The 25,097-nt window shown below is 37.2% G+C and overlaps 1 protein-coding gene across 2 annotated transcripts in view; it reads right to left on the reverse strand.

Moving 5' to 3' along the window:
- The window catches only part of Herc5 (HECT and RLD domain containing E3 ubiquitin protein ligase 5), a 64,314-nt gene that overhangs the window by 34,037 nt on the left and 5,180 nt on the right, over positions 1–25,097 (reverse strand). For both annotated transcript variants that reach the window (XR_003581470.2, XM_027926562.2), the window contains exons 4-15: positions 23,813–24,034; positions 21,986–22,077; positions 21,634–21,764; positions 19,515–19,660; positions 18,379–18,455; positions 17,645–17,748; positions 16,382–16,441; positions 14,429–14,522; positions 10,991–11,180; positions 9,162–9,316; positions 2,466–2,579; positions 1,464–1,571 (exon numbers count right to left, since the gene is read on the reverse strand). Coding sequence is in view for 1 of the 2 variants with exons in the window: in XM_027926562.2 (XP_027782363.1) it covers positions 1,464–1,571; positions 2,466–2,579; positions 9,162–9,316; positions 10,991–11,180; positions 14,429–14,522; positions 16,382–16,441; positions 17,645–17,748; positions 18,379–18,455; positions 19,515–19,660; positions 21,634–21,764; positions 21,986–22,077; positions 23,813–24,034 (1,493 nt within the window). In the remaining variant the exon portion in view is untranslated. The remainder of the gene's footprint in view (positions 1–1,463; positions 1,572–2,465; positions 2,580–9,161; positions 9,317–10,990; positions 11,181–14,428; positions 14,523–16,381; positions 16,442–17,644; positions 17,749–18,378; positions 18,456–19,514; positions 19,661–21,633; positions 21,765–21,985; positions 22,078–23,812; positions 24,035–25,097) is intronic.

Genomic DNA, 25,097 nt, shown 5'->3' on the forward strand with positions numbered 1-25,097 from the left:
AGAGATTCAACAGTATTCACTGGGACAGTGCACTGCAGCATAAAACTCTCATTTAAAAGTCAGATGTTTAGAAAGGAAGCAGGCTGTAGGAAAAACCCAGGTAGAAGTTAATAGAAGAGAGGAATAATTAGGGGAGGAGAGAGAGAGAAGAGATAGAGGAAATTAAGGTAGGTAGAATGTTCATTCTCAAATTAAATGGCAATTTGGGAAGCCTGTGGCTCTAGCAATAGAGTGCTTGCCTAGTTATGTGTGGGGCCCTGGGTTTAATCCTCAGCACCACATATAAAAAAAAATAAATAATAAAGAACTAAAATTATCACTGGAAGTTTGCTTAAAATCAGGGGAAAATAGGGTATGAGAGTTGAAGCAAAACAAAAGTTTTTGTGTCTTTTTAAAATTCATTTTCTTTGTTAAATATTCCAAGAATGATCACACTTAAAAGTTATAAATGATATCCTATTTTGTAAATGCATTATGTGAGAATATCTTATTTTAAGGACTTTTATTTGAATATTATACATTCATATATACATGTCTGTATATAAGAGTACGTGATAGCAATTGCTATTACTTTGGGTAATGTACATTGTGCGAGGTACTATTTTAAATGCTTTATTAACAAATTTAATCCTTTCAAAACAATAGTGAGGTAGGGATTATCTGATATATTTTCCTCGTGAATTTTTCTTTTCTGGGGTGGTGGTGTGTGTGGAGTGATGCTGGAGACTGACCCCAGGGCCAAGTGCTCTACCACATAAACCTAGCTATACCCCAGACCCTTTAATGCTTTCACCTGTCCAGTTTTAGGTCCAAAACCACTTTGCTAGATGTCCTGGCAAACAAAACCACTTAAGCTGCTGACAGTACATTGAAATGGAACACTCAGAGTACTACCTATAGAGGTCCTAATTTCAAGGCTCCTTTGTCACATTTTATTCCTGCTGTATACCTTTCCATTAGATTGTACCTCCTTAAGTATTAGAAGTAATCCTAATCACACCTAGATTAGTGATACTTCTTTTGAGTACTATTCAGAAGACTACAGGCTCCCTTGACAACTTCAGGTAAAAACATCACAACTAGGTCAGTTGCTCAAGGTCTGTCCTTTGTGACAGAAGCCCTAACATGCCTAAGGTCTGAGCAACCTAAATTCTGAGTTTTCTTGGCTTTCTTTTTCTTTTTAGTTGTAGTTGGACACAACACCTTTATTTCTTTCATTTACTTATTTATTTATGTGGTGCTGAGGATGGAACCCAGCACCTTGCACATACTAAGTAAGCATTCTACCACTGAGCCACAATCCCAGCTCCTTCCCTGGCTTTCTTTAGAGAACAAACTCCTAAATGCCATAGCTGTGGCCTTGCCAGCAGGGGCTCCCTTACCACCCCCCAAAAAGGGCACACTTAAGAAGGAATTTATCTTGTGATTTATATTAACGAAGACAGAGACCTAGGCATTCGTACCTGCATTTTTAGAATTGAGTCTGCATAAAGTAGTTTAGTTTTTGACCGAATATCAAAAACAAATGGAAAGTGACTGAATATGACACAATGCATATCTTCTGAAGTATCCTAAAAATGAAAACAATGAGAATTCTGATAAATTAGAAGAACAGAGACCTCTTACACCTTACCTCATAGCCTTAAATCCCTTTTGGTTTTAAAGTTTCAGTACTTCCAGCCAAAGCGATTAAAATTGCTGGCCAGTAGTACTAGTTGTAGAAAATGTATTTAACATGTCACCAATGAAAGGTATATAAGCCTAATATTTTCAGCACCATTTAATTTAGCAATTATAAACTTTGGACATGTTCTAAAAGAGTCTGTCCCACAGCAACCTGAGTGTCTGAAATGTGAATCAGCTCGGGGAACAGGGGATTGATAGAGTGTGGAGAGCTGGCTAACTCAGTCATGTCTCATCAAGCAAGGGTTGATATGCCAGAAGGAAAAGAATGATAACCTTCAGAGAAAGGGAAAAAAACCTCAATCAGCTACAGCACTGGCATCACAAACCTCCGAACTATATTTTTTAAAAAGAAACAAAGAGTGCTTACCCCCAGACCCCCTCCCCAAAGCTGCAGCTGTGGACTGCTGGCTCTTGGTGCCTGGTGAGTCATGGGGCCCCCAAAGGCACTGGAGCTTCCGTCTGTGTTGTCTCAATATCAGAGACAACCAGTTCTCTCAGAGAGTTTTACCTTTGCTTTTTCAGCAAATTTGTCTTCTTCTTATAGCATTCCCTGAGGCCTGCTCACCTGGTTGGTCCCAGGTACAATCACTTTTCTGCCAGTGCTTCTGGTAAAAAACTGCATAGGTTTTAATAAGTCTTATTCTTCCTACCAGCCTGCTATTTCAATTGTGCAATTACAGAGTGCAAAGTTTCTCAGAAACTCATGGAGAAAGTTGTGGCAGAATATCTAAATTAACTCACTGATGATCATCTTCTCCCCTCAAACATGCCAAACTTACCAAGTTCATTTTCCAACAGGACCTTCTATATGCTTCTTCATAAAAATTGAGCCGATCTGAGAGTACATCTAGTTTGAAAATATCTTCAGGCAGTTGATATTTAATTTGGTTTACCTAAAATAAAATGTGACATCAGAACACTTTATATTTAAAGACAATTTTACTTAATGGTTGTTAGTTACATTATTGAATTAAACAGTAAATTAAAGATTCTTAATGACCACAGTAAAATTCTATTTGCCAAATCCCCCAATTTTCATGAACAAAAAGAATACCCAAAAATTAACAGGAGAAATTGATATGATAAACTTTTAATTACTTTAAATTAGGAGGAAAGTTTTTAAAGTATTTTAAGTCCAAAGGCAAAAGCCAGTTCTTCATTTCTTACTCTTCTAGAGCTTAACAATATACTATTTACAAATCCCTTGAGGATTTCTTCCATTACTGCTTGAGCATTTCTCATGATTTTCTTTGTAAGTGGTAAAAACTCTTTAGAGGATACTTCTTTGAGCTCTTCCATAAATTTCTCGCTTTTTAAAAACCCCATTTAAAAAAAAAATTATCTTTCCCTTTTATACAAAACCTTTAGAGGGGCTGGGATCGTGGCTCAGTGGTACAGCACTTGCCTAGTACATGTGAGGCACTGGGTTCGAGTCTCAGCACCACATACAAATAAATAATTAAATAAAATTCATCAACAACTAATAAAAATATTTTTTAAAAAGACCTTTAGAAATAATCCAGGACAGAGCCAGATGTGGTGGGTGTACATCAGTAATCCCAGCAACTCAGGAGGCTGAGGCAGAAGGATTGCAAATTCAAGGTCAGCCTCAGCAAATTAGCAAGGCCTTGTCTCAAAATAAAAAACAAAAGGGCTAGGGATGCAAAGGGCCCCTGGGTTCAATCCCTAGTACTATAAATAAAGGAACAAATGAATGAATGTAGTCTGGGATAGCCACTATTTTCAATAGTATAGAAGGCTTTTTTTCTTTAGCAATGATGATCCAATGAAAACCAGAAATACAGGGGAAATTGTGAAAACATTTTAAAGTCATTGATTTTGTAGTAGATATGGAACAGTCAGGTCAAAACTGAGGTGAGGGTGGCATCTGCCAAATCCTGTGAACTTGACCTTCAGGGAAAGGACACAAAGTCCACCACACTGTTCAAATTAGGGAGTCAATAGATCCTATCCCCACAGACCTGAGACCCAAAGGGCGAAGCCATCAGAGTGAAGGTGACCTAGAAATAAATTCTTTCCTTCACCACTATCAATCTGCCTCCACCTCAACCCTAGGGCCATAAGGCAAACTATAGCAATTTGGACTGGTGTTGAGTTGGGGAAAAAAATATTCCCCAGAGGACTTGTTATTACTAGAGCTCTCCTACAAATATGCACACTAAACTCCTACCACCTGGGTATCTAAAACGCTTCAAGCCAAGAATTTAAATATCTGCAGGAACATAGCAGAAACAAATTCTCCCTGAAAAAAATCCTAGCCACCAACTAATTCCAAAAGATAAACCTCTAAGGTGAATGAAGCTTTCTCAACACAAATACAAAACACATGATGAGAGACAGGAGGAGCTTTCAGCAGACATAAGAAATGACCTGTAAATACTTCAGGTATTAGAGTTATAACATATAAACATTTAAATAAAGGGAAAACTTGAAAAAATATATAGTAAAAAAATGACCAAGAAAATAAATGTAAAGAACAAATCACAATGTCTGAAAATGAAAAACATTCATACTTAAAATTAATAAAAAAGTAAAGGGTAGTTTTAATAGCAGAAAGAAGTAACTGAAAGGAGAATTCATGAAATGGAAGACAAGGCTGAAGAAGTCATCCAGAATGGCTGGGTGTGGTGGTGCATTCCTGTAATCCCAACAGCTTGGGAGGCTGAGGCAGGAGGATCCACAGGTCAAAGCCAGCCTCAGTAACTGCAATTCACTAAGCAACTCAGGAAACCCTGTCTCTAAATAAAAATAAAATACAAAATAGGGCTGGGGCGTGGCACAGCAGTTGAGTGCCCCTGAGTTTAGTCCCCCTCAAAAAACAATCATCATCCAGAATGGAGTACAGAGAGACAAAGAGATGGAAAATAAGACAGAAAGCTAGAGACACATAGTGATATTCAGTGAGATGGTCTAATATAACTGGAATCTCAGTAGGACAGCATCAATTATTGGCTTAAATTTAAAATATGCAACAACTTTGAAAAGGAGGGCACATCCTCATACCATTAAAGGTATATTTTATTTTCAAAAACCATGTAATAAATATTCTATTTAATAGTGACATGCAAAACATTTCCTTTAAAATCACAAGACAAAGTACCTGCTATTACTACCACTTCTATTTGCACTCTACTGCCTATCCAGTGTAATAAGGGAAAGTAGTAAAAAGTGAAAACAAAAAACCCAGCAAATTCAAAAGCATCTTCAGATAAATCATAAGATCTATGTGGGAATTCAGCAGTAACTGATATAAGAATCAATATTTAAAAAAATCAATGAATTCTGGGACTAGGGGTGTGTATTTCAGTGGTAGAGTTTTAGACTAGTATGCACAAGGCCTTGGGTTTGATACTAGCACTACCAAAAATAAAAATAAATAAAAAATTAATATGTTCCCATAAGCTAGTAACACAATTTATTTATCTACGTACATTTCAGGTCCCTCACTGAGCCCTCACTAAACCACATCCCCAGCCCTTTTAAAATTTTTTTGTTTTGAGACAAGTTCTTATAAGGTGCTGATACTGGCTTTGAACTTGAGATCCTCCTGCTTCAGTCACTTGCCCATGCTGCTGGGATTACAAGTGTGTGCCACAGTGCCTGGTCATAATATAATTAAAAAAAAAAATTTTTTTTTTTTTTAGTTGTAGATGGACACAATACCTTTATTTTGTTTATTTATTTTTATATCCATTACCTCACACTGTGTGAGGCAAGTGCTCTACTGCTGAGCCACAACCCCAGGCCCTATAATTTTTAAATCATGATTTACAATAGCCTAAAAATGATTAAGTATCTCGGAACCAATTAAAAAAATCCAAGACTTTCACAGTCATAGTAAAGATACAGTTCTCCCTAAAGTGAAATATGGATTCAATGTAACTCCAGTCAAATTCCCAATAAGATTTTTTTTTGTATATGTGTAATTTGACAAATCAACTTTAAAATTTATACAGAAGAGGCAAGTGCAAAACATATCCAAAAATACATTTCAAAAACAAAGTAGGGGTACTTCTCTTACCAGATATAAACAATCAGAAGAGAGTCAGAAATGGCCAGTAATACAGCAATGAGCCCAGAAATGAATGCCACACATAGAAACCTGAATTATGACAGTGCCCAAGCTTGAACTTCCCATCAGTGGGGAAAGGGCACTATTTAAATTAATGGTTACTAATTATTTTCCATGTGAAAAACAATCAATATAAATTTGATATCAATTTTCAATTAGATTAAATACTAAATTCTGAAGGAATAAACTAAAAGCATTTTCCTCTAGATCTAGACAAGAGCCACAATGATCTGTCTACTTATAGCCCACATATCTTACACAGTGGTTCCACACCAGCCTCTACGACCTGCTTGGTTGCTGGAGAGTGGACTCTGTCACACTCCAAGTCTCAGGGCTGGCCAAGAAGTACTTGTGGTAGAGGTGGATGAAGCCAGGGCATGTGGGTGGAAGCATCCACATACAGTCAGGTGACATTCCTCACTGTGCAGGGATAAGACCCACGTAAGAAAAGAAGTACAGAGGGCTCAGTGAGGGACCTGTCTGAGCTGCCACTTTTTTCAGTGTAGAATGCTATAAGGAGCCTGAAATTTCTAAGTTCCACCCTAGCTTCCCCTGTCATTATTAGGTTTTATTTTTCTAGGAGGGAAGATAGAGTACATTTAACAGTTTGTTAGTTAGGTTTGTTTCTTTCTTTTTAATAAGTACATTTGATTTTTTTTCTTCTTAGTTTAGATGAACACAATACCTTAATTTATTTTTATGTAGTGCTGAGGATCGAACCCAGTGCCTTTCACATGCTAGGCAAGCACTTTACCACTAAGCCATAACCCCAGCCCTGTTTGTTAGATTTCTAATATTCTAAATATCTGTTTCCATGTATCTTCTTCCTCTGGCCTTGGCTATCATCCTCTGAAGACTATCTAGTGCCAGGTGCAATGGTATATATCTGTAATCCTAGCTACTCAGGAGGCTTAAGCAGGAGGATCTCAAGTTTGAGACCAGCCTGGGAAACTTGGTGAGACTCTATTAAAAATGAAAAATAAGAATAAGGGTTGGGGCTAGGTGCAATGGTGCACACCTGTAATTCCAGAAACTTGAGAGGCTGAGACAGGAGGATTGCAAATTCAAGGCCAGACTCAGCAAATTAGGGAAGCCCTCAGCAACTTATTAGGATCCTATCTCAAAATAATAAATAGATAGACAGGACTGGGGATGTACCTCAGTGGTAAAGTACCCATGGGTTAAACTTCTGGTACACCAAAAAGAAAAAGAAGAAAAAAAGAAAAGAAAAAAGAGAGATATAGGTCAATGGTTAAGCACCTCTGGGTTCAATCTACAGTACTATAAATAAACAAACAAATGCATAAATAAATAAAAAATATGCTTTGTTAAAAAACATTACAGAGTGAAAGACAAGCTATAAACAAGTGCTCAATATTTATAACACAAATAATTAACAAAGGATTAGTGTCTAAAATTTAAAAATACTCCTTTAGCCAAGGCAAATATCCATGTAAAATGAACATGATTCAAGGACAGACATTTCAGAGAAGAGGAAACAAATATTGCAATTGTAAACATGTAAAATATGCTCTAATACATTAGAACCAGGGAAGTTCATTTAAAATCATAATTTGGTATCATTTCATATAAAACATGTCTTCTAAATTTTAAAGCCTGATGTGGAACAACAGGAATTCTCATAATCTCCTAGAGAAAAATTAAATTGATTAGTCATTTCAGAAAACAGTTTGTCACTATTAAAAAAGAACACATATTTCCATAACCTATCAATTCCAGAATCAGCTATGAAAACAAAAAAATCAACTCTTGGCCCAAGAAAACCAAGAGATAAGTATGAAAATACTTATAACAACATGTTTTCTCATAAGGGAATACCCACTCCAAAACCAAACCAAACCAAACTGAACCAAGGAACTGAAAAAGCATATGCATTCATCAATACTGGAATGCATGTATTACAGCTTGTACTAGAGAATGGACCGCAGTATACGATGGAAATGAATGAAATACAGGCAATTAATATTATCTGGAGTAATCTATAAAACAAAATATTGAATATAATTCATATAAATTTTGAAAACAGCAAAAATAAACATCATAATGCCTACAGACACACATATATATAGTCATAAAACAGAAAGAGAAAGGAAATGATTAACTCCAAATCCAGGTTCACAGCTACCTCTGGGAAGTAGAGAGAGTGTGATCTCTAAGGGATATACCAGCATTTTCAAAAGTATTGGAAATGTTTTATGTTTTAGGTATCTGATGTTTGTTTATTACCTTTCTTCAAATAGATATTATATCTATTTCTGTATCTTCTGTACATAGATATTATATCCAGTTATCCCTTAGGATCCCATGGGAGACTGGTTCAAGGACCCCTAGAGATACCAAAATCCATAGCTGCTGAAGTCCCTTATTTAAAACGGCACAGTATTTTCATGTAACCTAAACATAACCTCTCATGTACTTTAAATATCTAGATACTTGATATCTAATGTAACATTAATGCTGCAGGAATAGCTGTTATACTGTATTATTTAGGGAATAATGAAAAGGGGGAAAAAAAACGTCTGCACATGTGCAGAACAGATGTGATTTTTGTTTTCAAATGCTTTTAAATTCTCAGTTGAATCCCTGGATGTGAAACCCACAGACATGGAGGGCCAAATGGAATAATCCTTTATGTCAATGATGTAATTTATAAAACACAACATTAAAAAATAGCAATCTACACCTGATGGAGAACAAGGACTTCAGGCCACTTCCCCTCAATTTCACCCTCTTCTAGAGGGAAGAAGCTTGGAGATGTCATTGCTCATTTTCCCATAGCAATGGAATGTAAAAGTTGTCAGCGGGGAAATGTAACAGTGGTCTGCTTTATGCTTTGAATATAGCTCTTGCTGCTCTGCCACTGTGACTTATTTTTAAAACGAACATGTTCTTTCTCTTCCTCACTCCCTCTCCTTCCCTCATCTCCTCTCCAATTCTCCAGGAAACAGATTACCTTTCTTCACCATCCTATGCAGAGTTACCTGCTCTTGAGCATACAACAAACCAAAGAAAGGGACTGACTTGGGGATGCCACCAGAAGACCTAAGAAATTACTCTCTCCTAATTTAACAAGTGAATTACAACCCCAGACAGAGAACACCTGGAATGCAGCCTTTGAATTTCCTCTTTAAACCCCACCCCCACCATGGGCAGAATCAAGAGACTCAGGGATAAGAGTCTTGTGTTTCTCCTTTGCTAGGAAAGCAATAAAACAGTTTTTCCTTTTTATTAAAAGAGAAAAAAGAAAAAGGCAATATAAACTTCTTATGTTTCATGAGCCTGCTTAAAATTCAGGCCAATTAAAAGAGAATCAACTATAATTGCCAACTACAGACATGGGGGTTTCTAAATGAACCCTTACCCTATGCAGCTTTTCCAAAATTTCTAGTAGAGCTTTAAGGTGACAGTTATTCTCACTGTTTTCAGTCCAGTAATGCAGCTGAAAGTTGATGGCTTTCATAAACATCTGAACCAGGTTTCTGAAAGTGGATTCTTGCAGAGTTGCCCAATACTCTTCTGAGGAATTAAAAGAAGACAAATGTAATTGCTAGTAGGTAATTTCTCTTGGATTCTTAGAAAAAAAGGGGGTCAACAGTGCCCCAAATTCATACCAAAATTTTTTTACATGTCATAATTATCAAAACACATTTGTAATAAACCAGTGAATAAATATAATTGTAATTAATACACAAGCATTTCAAAAGGACTAAGAAATACTAGATTTTTACATCCTGAAAAAACTCCTTTAGCTGGGTTTGTAGCTCAGTGGTAGAGCGCTTGCCTAGTATGTGTGAGGCATTGGGTTCGATCCTCAGCACCACATAAAGATAAATAAATAAAATAAAGGTATGGTACCCATCTACAACTAAAAAAAAAAAAAAAAAAATCTTAAAACAACAAAAACACTCTTTTATTGTTAAAAAAGAAAAACTTGTTCTAACCAATTTGTGAAAAAAATGCAGACATTAATCACATTCTTTGCCTAGATGAAAAAGCATACTGTTAAATCAAGAACCGTTTATGACTCAAACTCTTAATTCTTAGAACACATATTTCATTTAAAAAATTAAAACCAAATAACCACTCTAAAATATCTTTTCATCACTTACAATACAGTTTATTTTGGGTGCTAGGATTTACCACTGAGCTACATTCCCAACACTTTTTAAATTTTTGAAGGGGAAGGTGTCTCATTAAGTTGCTTAGGGCCTCACTAACTTGCTGAGGCTGGCCTTGAACTTGTGATCTTCCTGCTTTAGCCTTCCAAATTGCTGGGGTAACAGGCTTGCAACACCACCCCGGGGAAGTTTAGATTTAATGCTGTTTAGATTGAATAAAATCTGAAGAGTGGACATACCAAGTACTGAATATACTGGGTATGTCAAAAATCTTTGTTAAAATCTATTCATGCCTAGACAATCAGGATGTGATACAATCCACAAAACAATGGATTTAAATTCTTTTTTAAAAAAAATTTTTTTGTAGTTGTACACAAAATTTTATTTTATTTATTTATTTATTTTTATGTGGTGCTGAGGATTGAACCCAGGGCCTTGAATGTGCGAGCACTCTACCGTTGAGCCATAACCCTAGCCCCGGATTTGAATTCTTAAAAAGACAAAAAAGCTGTAAAATATTTCCTGAGAAAATTTCAATATGGCCTAGATATAAGGTGGTATCATGGAATTATGGCTAATTTTCTTAAGTTTGATGATCATATGAAGTTAATGGACATTCAATATTAATGCTGAAATGAGCAAAATCTCACGTCCTCAACTTACTTTCAAATAGTTAAGCAAAACTAAAAGGTAATCTGAATAGAAGAGAAAGCACAAATGACCACACATTCATTGTTGATGACTCTAAGGTAGAAGATACATGGGTAATTGCTCTCCTGTTCTTTCATCTTCCTTGTATTTGTGAAAAAATTTATAATGAAATGTTCAGGAAGAAGGACCTCATGATCAAGCCAAGCATGTATATTCCAAGAACTCTAAAAAAGTACTAGAATAATCATTTTAAATGACCACAGTAATTATTATAGCATCTTTAAGAGTATGCTAAGAATATAAACTGTAACACCTGAATATATTATTATATCTAAATTCTGTTAAAATTTTAGCATGTAACCAGGCATGTCTTTCCATTAAGATGTGTGAAGTATATTCAATCATAAACTATCACTCTTACCCAGAATCCCTAGTGACTGGTCACTCATTTTACAAATAGTCTCTGCAAACGGAACCACCAGGCTCTCCCAGTTGTTAAAATCATGCATCACTGGACACTCTGGGAGAAGGAAAAATATTTCTAAAGCTTCTTGGTGTAGAAAACAAAATGGCAGATTTTTGAGCAGATTATCTCTGAGGCAGGTAGTTATCTGTGGTCAGCAAGAATGAGAGAAAAGGCATTCAAAACTCAGGAACTGGGTACCACACCATCAGTTCAAACACAGTGTAGAACCTGGAGTTTCGCTCCAGAAGGAAATCTGAATATTCGTTTAGTTTCCCTGAAACTCACGTTGACAACCCATCTTGCGAAGGTTCCCTAATACAGACGTACAGATACGGGACAAGTATTCCCACTGTTCAATGTTGGGCACATGAATGAGATCAGGAAGAAACCACAGGTGTGAGGATGACACTGAATGAACAACGGATTCAGAACAGGCAGCTTTCCCAATAATTTATACTACACTCTGCCCTCTGGTTCACACCGTGACACCCCATTTTCTGAAAAAAGAAGAATGTGTCTGAATCCAATAACGTAAACAAAATAAAACTCTCAACACAATGTGGTTCCTATTATCTTCGCATAGGACCTTGTCTCTTCCATGAATGCTTGTTTCTAGTGCCTCTAATTATAGTTTCCCTGATTTGGATCTAACCTTTCAGGAAAAACCCAAATTGAATTCTGAATTTTTATTTGCTATGTGTGTAAAGCAGCATTAATTTAAAAGCCCCTTTAAACTAGTATTTATGAAGTCCTACTTGTTAGATATTATATATTAATTAAGTTATTTAATAAATACAGCTTCTCATAAGAGAAGACAAAGATGTTATTAAACCCATTTTATAGATGAGAAATCTGTACTTCAGAGAAATTAAGTAACTTGCTCATGGTCACACAGCTACGTGAGATTCTCTCCTGAATCTTTCTGACTCTAATATTCATACTCTTTTGTTGTGTTGGTGGTGCTGGGGATTGAACCCAGGGCCTTGTGCATGGTAGGCAAGCACTCTAAAACACTGAGCCACATCCTTAGTCCCTTCAATGTCCAAACATTTGATTACTAAATTATGATATACTAAACCACAGCTCTAAATATGCAAATTCTTATGTTTATTTTTATATCACACATTGAGTTCCCACTATGAAGTTTAGTCCTTGGAGTGGCATAGTTCTGATGACTCTACTTAATACCTCAATGGCACAACAAACACACTCCTACCTCTCCTCACCAGCCACAGCCTCCAACCTCCAAACCCACTCCAATCTCTAGAACTATAGTCAGATATCAAGCCAATGTCACTGCTTCACACACTGCATTTACTTCGGGGTACACCTTTCCTGCTGCCTTGAAGGGCTTCCCTACACCCCTGGTGAGCTCCTTCCTCTGGGTAGCTTGTTTTCAGTACATTAAGTAGAAGTGACCTTAGGAACAACTGCATTTACCTGAAAATATTTATTGTACACCAATTCTAAGCTAGGGACTAGGGGAAGCATGATCACTAGTGTCTACACAGGTGTCTTGTCTCCCTCACTAAACCATGAGATTCCAAAGGACAGTAGCATGTCTTTTTTCATTTTTCATCAAGAATTTAGCTGGACGCAGTGGTGTATGCCTGTAATCCCACTGACTTGGGAGGCTGAGGCAGGAGGATTGCAAGTTCATTAGCAAGGCCCTCAACAAATTAGCAAGACCCTGTTTCAAAATAAAAAACAAACAGGGCAGAGGACGTGGTTCAGTAGTTTAGCACCCCTGTGTTCAATTCTGGGTACCAAAGCGGGTAAAAATCATCATGCAGTGCACCCAAGCACACAATTAAATGTTTGCTGAATAAATGAACAAATGCCAAAAGTTTGTGAGTCCATATTACCAAATCTCAAGATAAAAAGGAACATCTTAGGTCTTCTAATCTAATGACTCTCCCCTTCTGGATGTGAAAAATGCCCTCTGAGTATATCACCCATCCTATGCTATTCTTCTGGCATAACCAAAGTGTAATTAGTATGCAAGGAGGACCCCAAGTGATGAGCTGATCCAACCCCTCCCTGTCACACCTGCTTTTGGTTGACTTTTCTATGGCTGCATTCAGCAGCAGTGACTCAGAATCTTATCGAAAAAGTTAAACTGACCTTGACAGGAGGAATTCAAAGAGTCAAAGTAAATAAGCAAGAATAAATGCTGATAAAATTGGCCATAGGGGTTCATTTTGTTTCCAATCTCTAACTGGCCCATGTTTCTCCCGAACTTAACAGAATTACACTTCCCTGGCTGGGCGTGGTGGTGCATGTCTGTAATCCCAGCGGCCTGGGAGGGTGAAGCAGGAGTAGCATGAGTTCAAAGGCAGCCTCAGCCACATAGTGAGGCTCAAAGCAACTAGGTGAGACCCTGTCTCTCCCTGTTACCAAAAAAAAAAAAAAAACAAAAACAAAAAAAAAAAACAAAACCAACCTCACAAAAATAAAAAACAAAAAAACCCTTTCCTTATCGTCTTGAAAGAAAAGTATGAGAGAAGGTCAACTGCAGCTAAGACACAGCATGCACTGTGGCAGACAGAGCAACAGAAGGGGCAAAGGAGCAGAGACACGGGAGGAATGAGAGCAAGCCCGAGAGGGACAGAAAAATCAAAGAAATAGGAGAGAGAAAAACAGAAAAAGGGGGTGGGGGCAAGGAGGAGAGGAGGGAGCATACAGGAAGAAAAAGAAGGAACCAGATGTTAAAAAAAGAAAAAAAAAAAAAGATTGAGACTACAGGAAGTACTACCCCAAGATGAACCAGTAAAACAGAATAGGGAAATAATGCAGCCTGCATCACAAAGGGCTGTTAATAAAGGAAGCATGTTTGCAACATTTGCAAGTGGAAAACCTAAAGACAGTAATAACAGGGTTGGAGCAGGAAGCAACAGTCCCAGAAAGAACAAGAATATTCTAGAACCTACAGAAAAGGGAGAAGTATAAACAAAACAGAGAGGAAGAATGTTTATATTAGAAAAGATGAGGGAGATGTTTATATTAGGAAAAAAGTGTTCTCATTTCTGTATTTATGCTTAAAAGAATTGCATATAAAATGTTGTTCTGATTCTAGTGTGCCAAACTCAACAATCCTTAAATAGCCTTCGAAAGCCCTGAATTGAAAAAATTCACTCCAGAATTGTATGCATGTATGTGTGTATGTGTTTGTGTATGGAGCACTATTTAGACTATTTGTAACCTATGTGACTGCCATGTCAATTATTTCACCCTAAATGGGGAAACTCTAAATGCTATCTCAGTTTAACTTAACCTGGCTGAATTACAGGGTCTCAGAGAATCTCTTAAAAGAAAATATTTCTTCTGAAACTTTGGATTCTTATAAGTTCCAGTGCATTTTCTTTCTCCAAATAACACTCTGAAGAATACCACCGTGTTAGCGATCCAGTCCTTTTGGGTTAATTCCTTAAAGGTGTTTCTTGCTTTATTTAAGTCAGAATGTATAAACATGGTTTCAACAGCTATTCTGTAGAAGATAAATAAATAGATAGATAAGTAAATGAGAAAGGCCACTTCAAAAAGAAGTATTTTATTAGATTATCTATCTAGACACAGTTTCTTCTAGAGCTTGCCCCATTTCAGTACAATTACTTTTTTTCTCAATTTTATAATAATTTGGCTAAACACAAACACAACTGTAGTATACAATACGGGTATTTCTAAAATGCCCCAAAATATCAAGGCTGCATTAATCATGTATTCCTTAAGACTGTAATTCAGATATCATGTTATCTAAAATGAATAATCAGGCATGGGGGTACATAGCTTAGTTATAAGAGCACCTGCTTAGTATGAACAAGGCCCTGTGTTCCATCTCCAACACCGTAGAAGAAAAGAATGTTTAAGTAAAAAATATCTTCTAAGAAAAAAAAAAAAGATAAATTTTTTTTTCTGTTTCCAGAAAAATGTGACCAGCTCTTCCAATTACATGAACTGAAAATGGGGTCTAAAAGAAGGGGCTTCAGCATGCCTGTAATTTCAGCAACTCAGGAGGCTGATGCAGGAGGTCACAATTTTGAAGCCAGCATCAGCAACTTAGACCTTGTCTCAAAATAGAAAATAAAAAGGGTTAGGGATGTAATTCAGTGGTAGAGTATCTGTGGGTTCGATCCCTAATACCCTGTAGTCACCCAACATAGAAGAGGCGTCAGAGAAGTAAATTCTTAGGATCTCAAGAGAAAATTATCAATTAAATGTGTCTTATGAATTATGATTGATGCTGAACAGAATAGATTCATTGTCTAAAATTAAAATTAAGCATATTCTTTATTAATACATATATTGCATGTATGAAAGTAGGAATAAATTCTTTTTTTTTTTTGGTACTGGGGATTGAACTCAGGGACACTCAACCATTGAGCCACATTCCCAGCCCTATTTTGTATTCTGTATTTAGAGACAGGGTCTCCCAGAGTTGCTTAGCGCCTTGCCATTGGTGAGGTTAGCTTTGAACTTGTGATCCTCCAGTCTCAGCCTCCAGACTGCTGGCATTCAAGACATGTGCCATCGTGCCCAGCAGAAATAAACTCTTTTAAAGAAACAAATATACAAACAAAAATGTAGGAAAAGAAGTATAAAGTTGTTCTTCACTAATACTTAAAAATTCAAAAGGGGTAGGGGTGTAAATCAGTGCTAGAACATGTATAGATTAACATGTGTGAGGTCCTGGTTTGATCCTCAGCACTACCATAAAAGAAAATAAAATTTAAAAATCTTTATTATCTACCAATAAGGAAATAAAGTATATCCTTCCCATGGATTATTGTACAACCATTAAAATGATGTTGTAGAAAAACATTGAATAATATGGAATTGAATAAAATAGAAAATGGGCACAATAAGTAAAAAACAATACATAAAACAATATCCTTTTTTTTTGGTGCATGTCTGTGTACATTAGGGATCAAACCCAAGGGCTTGTGCAAATAAGCACAAGCTTTACCACTGGGCTGTCCCCCTTGCCTAAGATAATACTTTTTTTTTGGTGCTGGGGATCAAACCTCGGGCCCTGTGCATGAAACAAGCACTCTACCACCGAGCCACATCCCCTAAGATATTACTCTTAAGTGATGGATTATGGATGATTTTGATATTTTGTGTATGTGTTATGGACCTCATGCATGCTAGGCAAGCGCTCTACCACTGAGCCACTTCCTCAGTCCTCTGTATTTTTGATGTTTTATACAGCAAGCAGATATTTGCTTTTATTGAAAAAAGTAATTTTGAAAAAGAGATAAACACATAGCTAACTTTTTGCCCTGGAACCATTTTGAATATGCTTTCGTAATATTTTTAAATAGAATTTTAATTCATTATATGTATTACCTTTCCCTTAAGAAACTTCCGGTCAGACAAGCAGGAGATGAAAATATCTCTCGGATTTCCCTACATCAGGAATAAGATGGTGGTTACACCAAATTGAACAGCATGCCTCCTTACAGCAAGAGACATGATAAATGAAACAGCTTGTAACTGTCCTTTAAACTTCTCCCATCTTTTACTTGTTTGCGTACTATCATGGCATCTAAACATCTACCCCATTTGTTAATTCTCAAAATGTCAGTGGAAATAGAAAGGTGTATTCTGAGACGTCTCAGGGAAAGAGGAAAGGGCCTGATGCAGTCAGAACTTTCTCCAACAAATAAAACACATTCTACTCAACTTCACAAGCTCTATTTCTATTCCACTGAATTGGGAACAAAATAAATTACCAGAAATTAAATATGCTGGGGGCCCAGGGTGGGGGTTTGTTTCATCTCAGAAGTACACAATACTTCTTGATCATTTGTACTCTGAAAATTATAACACAACTATTTTGTATAACTAGCTTCCAGAATTAGAAAGCCACATCTAAGAAGGTCTCTAGAATGAGACCGTAAGAATGAGTACAATCCTTACAAGTGGCAGGAGTTTTATAGTTGAGATCAGGGTTGTTCTGACTATTCAGCTGTGAATTAGAGGTGTAGGAACAAGTGGTTGCAGGGTCAGAAAGGGTTGGGAAATGCCACAGAACATATTTCCTGTTCAGAGTCACAATAAATCTAAATATAAAGAGTCCAGGGAAATCTTACAGTAAAAAAAGCTGTCTTCATGGAGTGTACATGCTAAGTGTGTTGATCAGTTTTAGGTGTCAACTTGGCTAGTCCATGCTACCAAGATATTTGGTCAAACATTATTCTAGATGTTTCTGTGAAGGTATTTTCAAATTGAAATTAACAATTAAATCAGCAGACTTTGAGTAAACCAGGTAACTCTTGGGTATGTGGTGAGCACCATCCAGTTAGTTTAAAGGCCTTACAATAAAACAACAAGCAACCCTTCCAAAAGGGAATTCTGCCTTCAGACTCAAGCTGCAACATCAATTTCTCCCTGGTGACCAGACCACAAATTTCAGACTTGTGCCCCCACAATTACACAAGCTAATTACTTAAGATAATCTCTCTTTCGACAGATAGATATAGACACATCCTGTTAGCTCTGTTATTCTGGAAAATCCTGGCTAATACACTAGAGCCTTATATCTCTCTATTGTGCAGCACCAATTTGGGAATGCTACTTTAGAGAGTCAGACAAATTAAGGGCACATACCTTTTTGTATTTTGCCACTGCTTAGTGCCCACATCAGCGATCCATCTCTTTATAGTTCCTTCATTTAATAAAAGAATTTTCCTCCTCAGATTAACATAGGAATTCTACAAACAAGAAAGCATAATAATTTAGACATGTCAGAAATTTACCCAAGTTTTAGGTGCATTCTAAGAATACAACACTGATTTTTAAATATGGATAACTAAGTCTGGGACAATCACAAAAAGAAACTCTACCAAGCAAGGAGTTGCCCATTTATTGTCCAAGGAGGCTTAGAGTCAAAGAAATTTCTTGGAGTGTCACAACACTTAGCAATCCTATGAAGGTGAACATCAGACAACCTTAAAAGGACATTCCTAGAGGGCTGGGTGTATAAGGAGGAGGAAACTGATGTCCAGGGTCCAGTACTCACAAGCCTCGTAGCCTCAGGTGTTTTTAGTATTGTACCTATCTGCTCATGAGGACCTGACCAATGTTACTAGCCAGAAGCCCACCAAAACACAGGTTGAGTATGAGGAAATTATAATGATTCAACAACATTCATTAGGGACAAATCTGTTGATTTTTGCAGGTAAAATAAATTAGCTTAGATGGTAAAGGATCAACAATGCCCATCTATTCCCCAAAAGTCACCTTAGTAACCTAATGACTTTTAAGTTGGCCAAACCTGGATTCCAGAACCCTTTATTTTGTTTAAAATACCAAGGATAGTACATGTAGAGATTTAATTTTACCTCTTTTTCCATCCAGAGCAAAATGCTTTGATTTCCTCCAGCAATCATAATCAGCTCCTTTCCTGAGCTGTGGTTTTCTGAAAGGGATGCACATAAAGTGTACAGAATGTCACTTAGCACAAACCTGTATACTCAATGTAAATAATCTCAGATTTTTCTTATATGTTGTCATTTTATGTTTTTAATAGACAAAAACTCAGTGCATTTCCCACTAATTAAGAAGTAGAGATGTATATACTTTAGGGTAAAGTCTAGTTGTCAAACGTAGGTGACACATAAGGTTGACATGTGGCATCTGTTTTATATAATTAACATAAATGTTTATATAGAGCATAAACAAATATTTCATTAACTGTTGCCTAGCTCCCATTCTTAAAAACCACGATCATAATATTTAACCAATTATTGCTGAATGAAGAATATGAATAAATACTTCAAGGCATGGAATGTTATAAAGAATCAAAGATAATATATGAACTGCTTGAGCAAATTACTGTTCATTTCCCCAGAAGAAATGAGAGAATTCTAAGCTTTCAGAAACAATCCAAGCACTTTGAGGCGCTTGTACTGCAGTGTTTCAGAGCCTGGGTTCTGAGATTACATGGAGCATGGTTCAATTTCAGCTAGACCTCTTCCTGGCTTTGAGTAAGTGTCTAGCTAGCCTTTTGCTCTCCAGGTTTCTGTATCCTCCTGCAAAATGGGGATAACAAAATACATCTCAGAATCATTACAAGGACTGATAGTACAGGTACGTGCTGAGCATACTTCCAGCACTTCCGATTTGGAGCATACTTCTGATTATGGGTCAATTAAACCAGGTAGGAAAACCAATCATCCTGGAATGTAATAAGTCTCTTACAAACTGAAATCATCAAACATCTCTGAATCCATATCTGCTTTATTATGTGATTATTCAAGTTTACATTAATCCTAATCTGAAGGAGAAGCAGAAAAATGAGGGTTATTCTGATTTGATAAATTAAATAAAATCATTTACACTTAAAAAAAAATAAAACCAGTGTTCACAGAAACTCATTTATATTCATACACTGCTTTCCTTGTCATATCGTGTCCTCAGAAAAATCACTTTCTCTAACAAGGCATTATGCTGAATCCTGTACTCCTATAGAATTTACCAAATTTGAGTTCTTCATTTGATGGCAATTTCATGGGTAGAGGTATCAGCTGATTATGTTTTCCACCATTTCCTAATTGTCCTTCTTTTCCAAAACCAAAGGAAAAGACCTTTCCCAAATCGGAAACATAGGCAAGTGTGTGCCACCTATTAAATAAAAGCACATACTGTCAATTCTTAATTTTCCCCAATGATGAGAATATTTAGCAATACAGTAAATTGCCAAAATCAGCTTACCCAATCAGAGTAAAACTAACACTCAAAGGATGAAAACCATCTGGAAACCAAGAAACCTACTGTGAGAGCGAGAAGACTTTGGAAAGCCTGTATCCACTCAAGGCCTTGAGTCACACACTGGCAAATGGTGTTCCCTTTATTGGGAACAAACACCTCCCTTTTCAAGCCTTAGCTTGAGAGTGACCAGCTCCTTGAAACCATCTCTGAATTCCTCATCTTACCATCCTAGAAGACTGGATTAGCTGACCTCCTCTGAGCTCCCACTTATTTCTCAAAGACATTTACCACACTGGTTTTCTCACTAATTTGTTCTCTGGTCTCTTCCAACACTGGTGTGTAGTAAACAATTTGATCTTGCTCAGAGAGGTTTGCCCTTGTCCCCAACTTATGGGTGGTAACTGCCAAATCCTCAGTACGTTTCAGGTGAAAGAGAAGTGTCTGGCACTGAGAGTGGAGCCCTGAGACCACTCCTATTGGAGGCTAGTGGCAAACTCCCCTGGCCTGGGATGTAAGCCAGACCCGTGGGAGGGAGGAGCTGGAGATTGGGTTAAATTACTTGGCAATGGTACAATTAATCATACCAAAGCAGTGAACCCCTAATAAAAACTCTGTGGACTCGGGTGTTTCCCAGTTTAACAATACTTCCTGTATTCCAGAGGAAGTAACAGCTGCTCCAAGTGGAGACAACCAGAAATTCAGCATTCGGACTCTTCCTAGTCTTGGCCCTCCACCTCTCTTCCTTCAACTGTTACTAACCACTACCCTTTTCCTGTAATAAATGTGACTGAATATATCAACTTGCAGTGTTTTGTGTGTTTCTAGTGAATTCCCCCATGTTAGTAGGGGTATTAACCTGATTTATACTAGGGATCTAATGTGGCTCCTTCTCTTAAAATATATGCTATTAAAAGTGACATGTGTTAAGAAGAACCTAAAGTGGTAGCAACATTTTTTGATTAAGAGATACTGAGGCTGGGTGCAGTGGTGTACACCTGTAATCCTAGTAGCTCAGGAGGCTGAGGCAGGAGGATTCCAAATTCAAAGCCAGCCTCAGCAACTTAATGAGGCCCTAAGCAACTCAGTGAGACTCTGTCTCAAAATAAAAAGGACCAGGATATAACTCAGTGGTAAAGTGCCTGGGTTCAATCCCTAGTAGGAAAAAAAAAGAGAGAGAGAGAGAGATTGAATGGGTCCTTGGGATGTTGTTAGGATATAGCTCAATGATAGAATGTTTGTCTAGTGTGCAGGAGACTCTGGGTTCAATCCCCAGTATGGCAAAGAAAACGGGAGAAAGATGGAATGTGACATACATTAAGAAGAATTGCTTTGGCTAAGAGAATCTTACACCAATAATTTGGTCTACCTTAACATTATCACCATTCATGTAGTTTTAGCGAGATCATAACAGAGTATGTCTACAGACTGAATGTATATAAACTGGATTTTTTATAGTAAGGATTTCACAAATGAACCCCAAAATAACCCTTTGTGACTTACATTATTTACATTCCCCAAATAAAAATGATTTATTTTCCTTAAAGATGAAAGTTCATCTGAACAATTAACAGAGGTATTTCAGAAAAGAGACAAGAAAAAGTGAATTGCTCATTAAAAAAACAAAAAATAACAAGAAAAGGCTGGAGGTGTAGTTCAGTGGTAGAGCGTTTTGCCCAGCATGAGCGAGGCCTTGGGTTCAATCTCTAGTACCCCCCCCCCAAAAGTCAAAGAAAACAAATATGTAGACTTAAAGATTTATTATGATTAATAATATAAATTCTTCACCCATTTGAAAATGTTTGATATTTATAAACAGATGGGTATTTTATTAAATTACCTAAGTCCATTAATATCATTGATATTTTCATTGACACTTTACAACTTACCTTCCACATGCTACCTGGGTCACTCTATTTCCAGCAAGCTTGGTCACCAAACAGGGTCTCAGCTCATTCTGTGTTGAATTATGACCAAGTTGCCCATATTTCCCAGCACCAAAAGTAAACACCAGCCCATCCTACAGAAAGGGAACTTCATGTCAGATGCTGGAGAAATACCATAAAATAGGCACATTCACTAATTCCTAGAGTGAATAAAAGTACTGTCAAAGTAAAGATCCCAAATTATCAGGACAACAGTCCTACTGTGGGAAGAGATCACCTTTTTTCTGGATAACATTAATGCCTCATACACAGTGTTCTTCTAGATGTACAGTCAAAGGAGACCACGTAAACCTACCTGTGTGAGCAAGGCAGCATGAGAACCACCGCAAGCGAGAAATTCAACTTTCTTATTGTCTGGTGTTTCAATAAGGCAAGGAGCTGCTCTATCTGTGCAGGGAAAGAACAGCTGAAGTGACCAAAAAGAAGCAGTGAGTTTTCACACTGGTTACCTGGCCTACTTCCTCTCAACCTAGCAACAGCAGTGCTCAGCCGGTTCTGACAAGCTCAGATCTATACTGGCAGACTGAGGCCCAAGTTCTAGCCCTAAAGTTGAGAGTGGGGCAGTAGCCAAAAGGGTCACCCTTAGTAACCTATGTATGTGGAAGGGCCAAGCCACTTCCCAAGATTTCATTCTTTTCTTTTCAACCTCATTTAATTTTTTTTTGATTATAGGAATTGAACTGAGGGGTACTCTATCATTGAGCTACATATTGGTCCCTTCTTATTTTCAGATAGGATCTCACTAAGTTGCCCAAGTTGGCCTCAAACTTATGATCCTCCTACTTCAGCCTTCTGAGTAGCTGGGATTACAGATGTGCACCACCACTCACTTGATTAACTTTAATTGCAACACATCAGATATTTCTAATTCTTGCCCAGAATTACATTTATTTTCCTGGTTCTGGGGAGTGAATCCAGAACCCAGGGTCTTACAACATGCTAGGAAAACATTCTACCATTAATGAGCATGAAGATTCTTTTCTCCACCAGGAAAAGTGCCTCACACTTATTAATTACAGCATCTTGAGAGGCAGAATGATTACGAATTTGAGGCCAGCTTTGGCAATTTAGTGAAACCTCGTCTCAAAATGAAAACTAAAAATGGCTGGGGATGTGGTTCAGTAGTACAGTTCAATTCAAAAGGGAGAAAAAATTCTCTACTACAGCATTCTCACCGCATGTTACTTTTCCTTTCCTTCATGATTATTTTCCCACCAAGGCACTCAAAAGATTCAGCAAAAAATAATTTTTAATCACATTTTACTGTCTTTTGGTACTGGGGATTGAACCCAGGGACTCTCTACCCCTGAGCTACATCCCCAGTATTTTGTATTTTGAGATAGGGTCTTGCTAAGTTGTTGAGGCTACCCTTGAACTTGTGACCCTGCTGTTTCAGTCTCTTGAGTTACTGAGATTACACGCATGTGCCACTATGCCCAGTATAACCATATCTTTACTCTTATCCCTTCTGAATACTTCTCCAACACTGAGTTATGAGTTATACTGTGTAATTAGCATTGGGCCATGTTAGGGAGACATGCAAAATTTGACCATTTCCAGATAAAACAGAATTCACTACACATGAGAATTCTAATAAGTCATCTGGGACCATGAGAAATTTTGCCATGCTTTGTAGAGGTAGTTCAATAATGGCAATTACATGATTTTTTTGGTTGTGTGAATGTGTATATAGACATAAATAATGCCATTTAAAATAGGATCAGGATGTGTGAGTTTCCACACAGAATTTCAGCGTTTTTATGTTCAAAGACATCTTAAAAGTCATTTTATCAAAACTTCTCACTTTCCAGAAAAAGGAAATAGGCTCAGAGGAAAGTGAGGGCATGACAAGGCCCTGTAGTAAGTAAACTGCAGAATGGGAAGAATCTCAGTGTTTTGATTCCTAATCCAATGCCCTTGCTGTCCTACACAGGCCTTGATTATATCAACAACTTCCACATGGTCTCTTGGACAGATTCCGCCTTAAAGCCAGATAAATCATGAAGACCAGTACAAATGAACACAAGGATCTAAACCATCTGTGACAGGAAGGTCTGTGTTCAGTTATCTCCCATTTAACAAATATATTTGTTAATAATATGAATTTGAAAATGTTCCTTACTCTTGGTGTGGCCCAAGCCAAGTTGTCCAAAATTATTTTTTCCCCATGAATAAACATTTCCAGACATGGATAAGGCCATGCTGTGAGCTTCTCCAGCAGAAATCTGAACCAAAGGGACTCCTGCGAGGTTCTCCACCATCTGTGGTATGGGGGTTGAGGGAAAGATCCTTTCAACTCCAAGCTGGCCATGCAGGTTCTGTCCCCAGGCAAAAAGCTCACCACCTTGACAAAAACAAAGAAAATTCAGTCATATTAACTGCACTATGTATACTACACATGTCTTACATTCATATTTACAAACCTCTCAGGACCTGTGCCTAACTCTGAAAAACACAGAAGAATCTTCTTTTTAGCAGTGACAGTTAAGTAACTTCCTTATCCCTCATCTCAAGGGATACAATGAAGCTATCTGAATATAAATATTTGATCAGATTCAAGGAATACTTTAAGAAAGCCACATGTCGGGCCCATGAAAAACAGAAGTATTCTAGTCTGAGGAAAAAAAACCTAGAACTAGTATTTCTTCTACTTTTCTCCCTTTCAGGGGCCTAAACATCCCAAATAAACAACTTAGAAATTCACTTGAAACCAGGTATGATGGTACACACTTGCAACTACTTAGGAGGCTGAGAGGAGGATCACTTGAGCACAGGAGTTTAACATACCAGCCTGGGCAATGAATGAAGCGAGATGCCAACTCAAAAAAAACAAAACAAAACAAAAAGCCACAGTACAGTATTTTGAAAGAGACAGCTTCTTCTTTAACTAGTTGAATATATGAAGCATATTTTTCAAGAAATTTTTTAGGTTATCTAATGAAACTGTCAGTATTCAATGGCATCTGAAAAAGCATATCAGAGAACCAGTGTTTAATGATCACCTGCTTGTAGAATACCATTCAAGGGGGTAGAATCTCTTTTTCAAGTAGAATTTTCAAGTGCCTATTAGCCATCAGGAATATAATGATGAGCATGACCAGTTCCCTTCTTTACTTTTCTTTTATTTTTTTCTGTATTGTGATTTACCAGTAACTTTTATTTTTTTCTCTTTTCTTTGAGACAGAATCTTACTATGTTGCCCAGGTTGTCCTCAAAGTTGAGAGCCTCCTGCCTTAGCCTCTGAAGTCACTAGATTCCAGACTTCTTCAAGACAGGTATGTAATTTTCACAGTCCAAACATAATAGATACTCTATATGAAATGTTTGGACATTAATGGATGAGATCAAAATGGCCAATTTTTTCTAGTACAAGTTCATATTCTCAAACCACAACAGAGCCTTCAGCA

The sequence above is a fragment of the Marmota flaviventris genome, chromosome 7 (assembly GCF_047511675.1).
Source record: "Marmota flaviventris isolate mMarFla1 chromosome 7, mMarFla1.hap1, whole genome shotgun sequence".
In the NCBI taxonomy this organism is placed as follows: domain Eukaryota; kingdom Metazoa; phylum Chordata; class Mammalia; order Rodentia; family Sciuridae; genus Marmota; species Marmota flaviventris.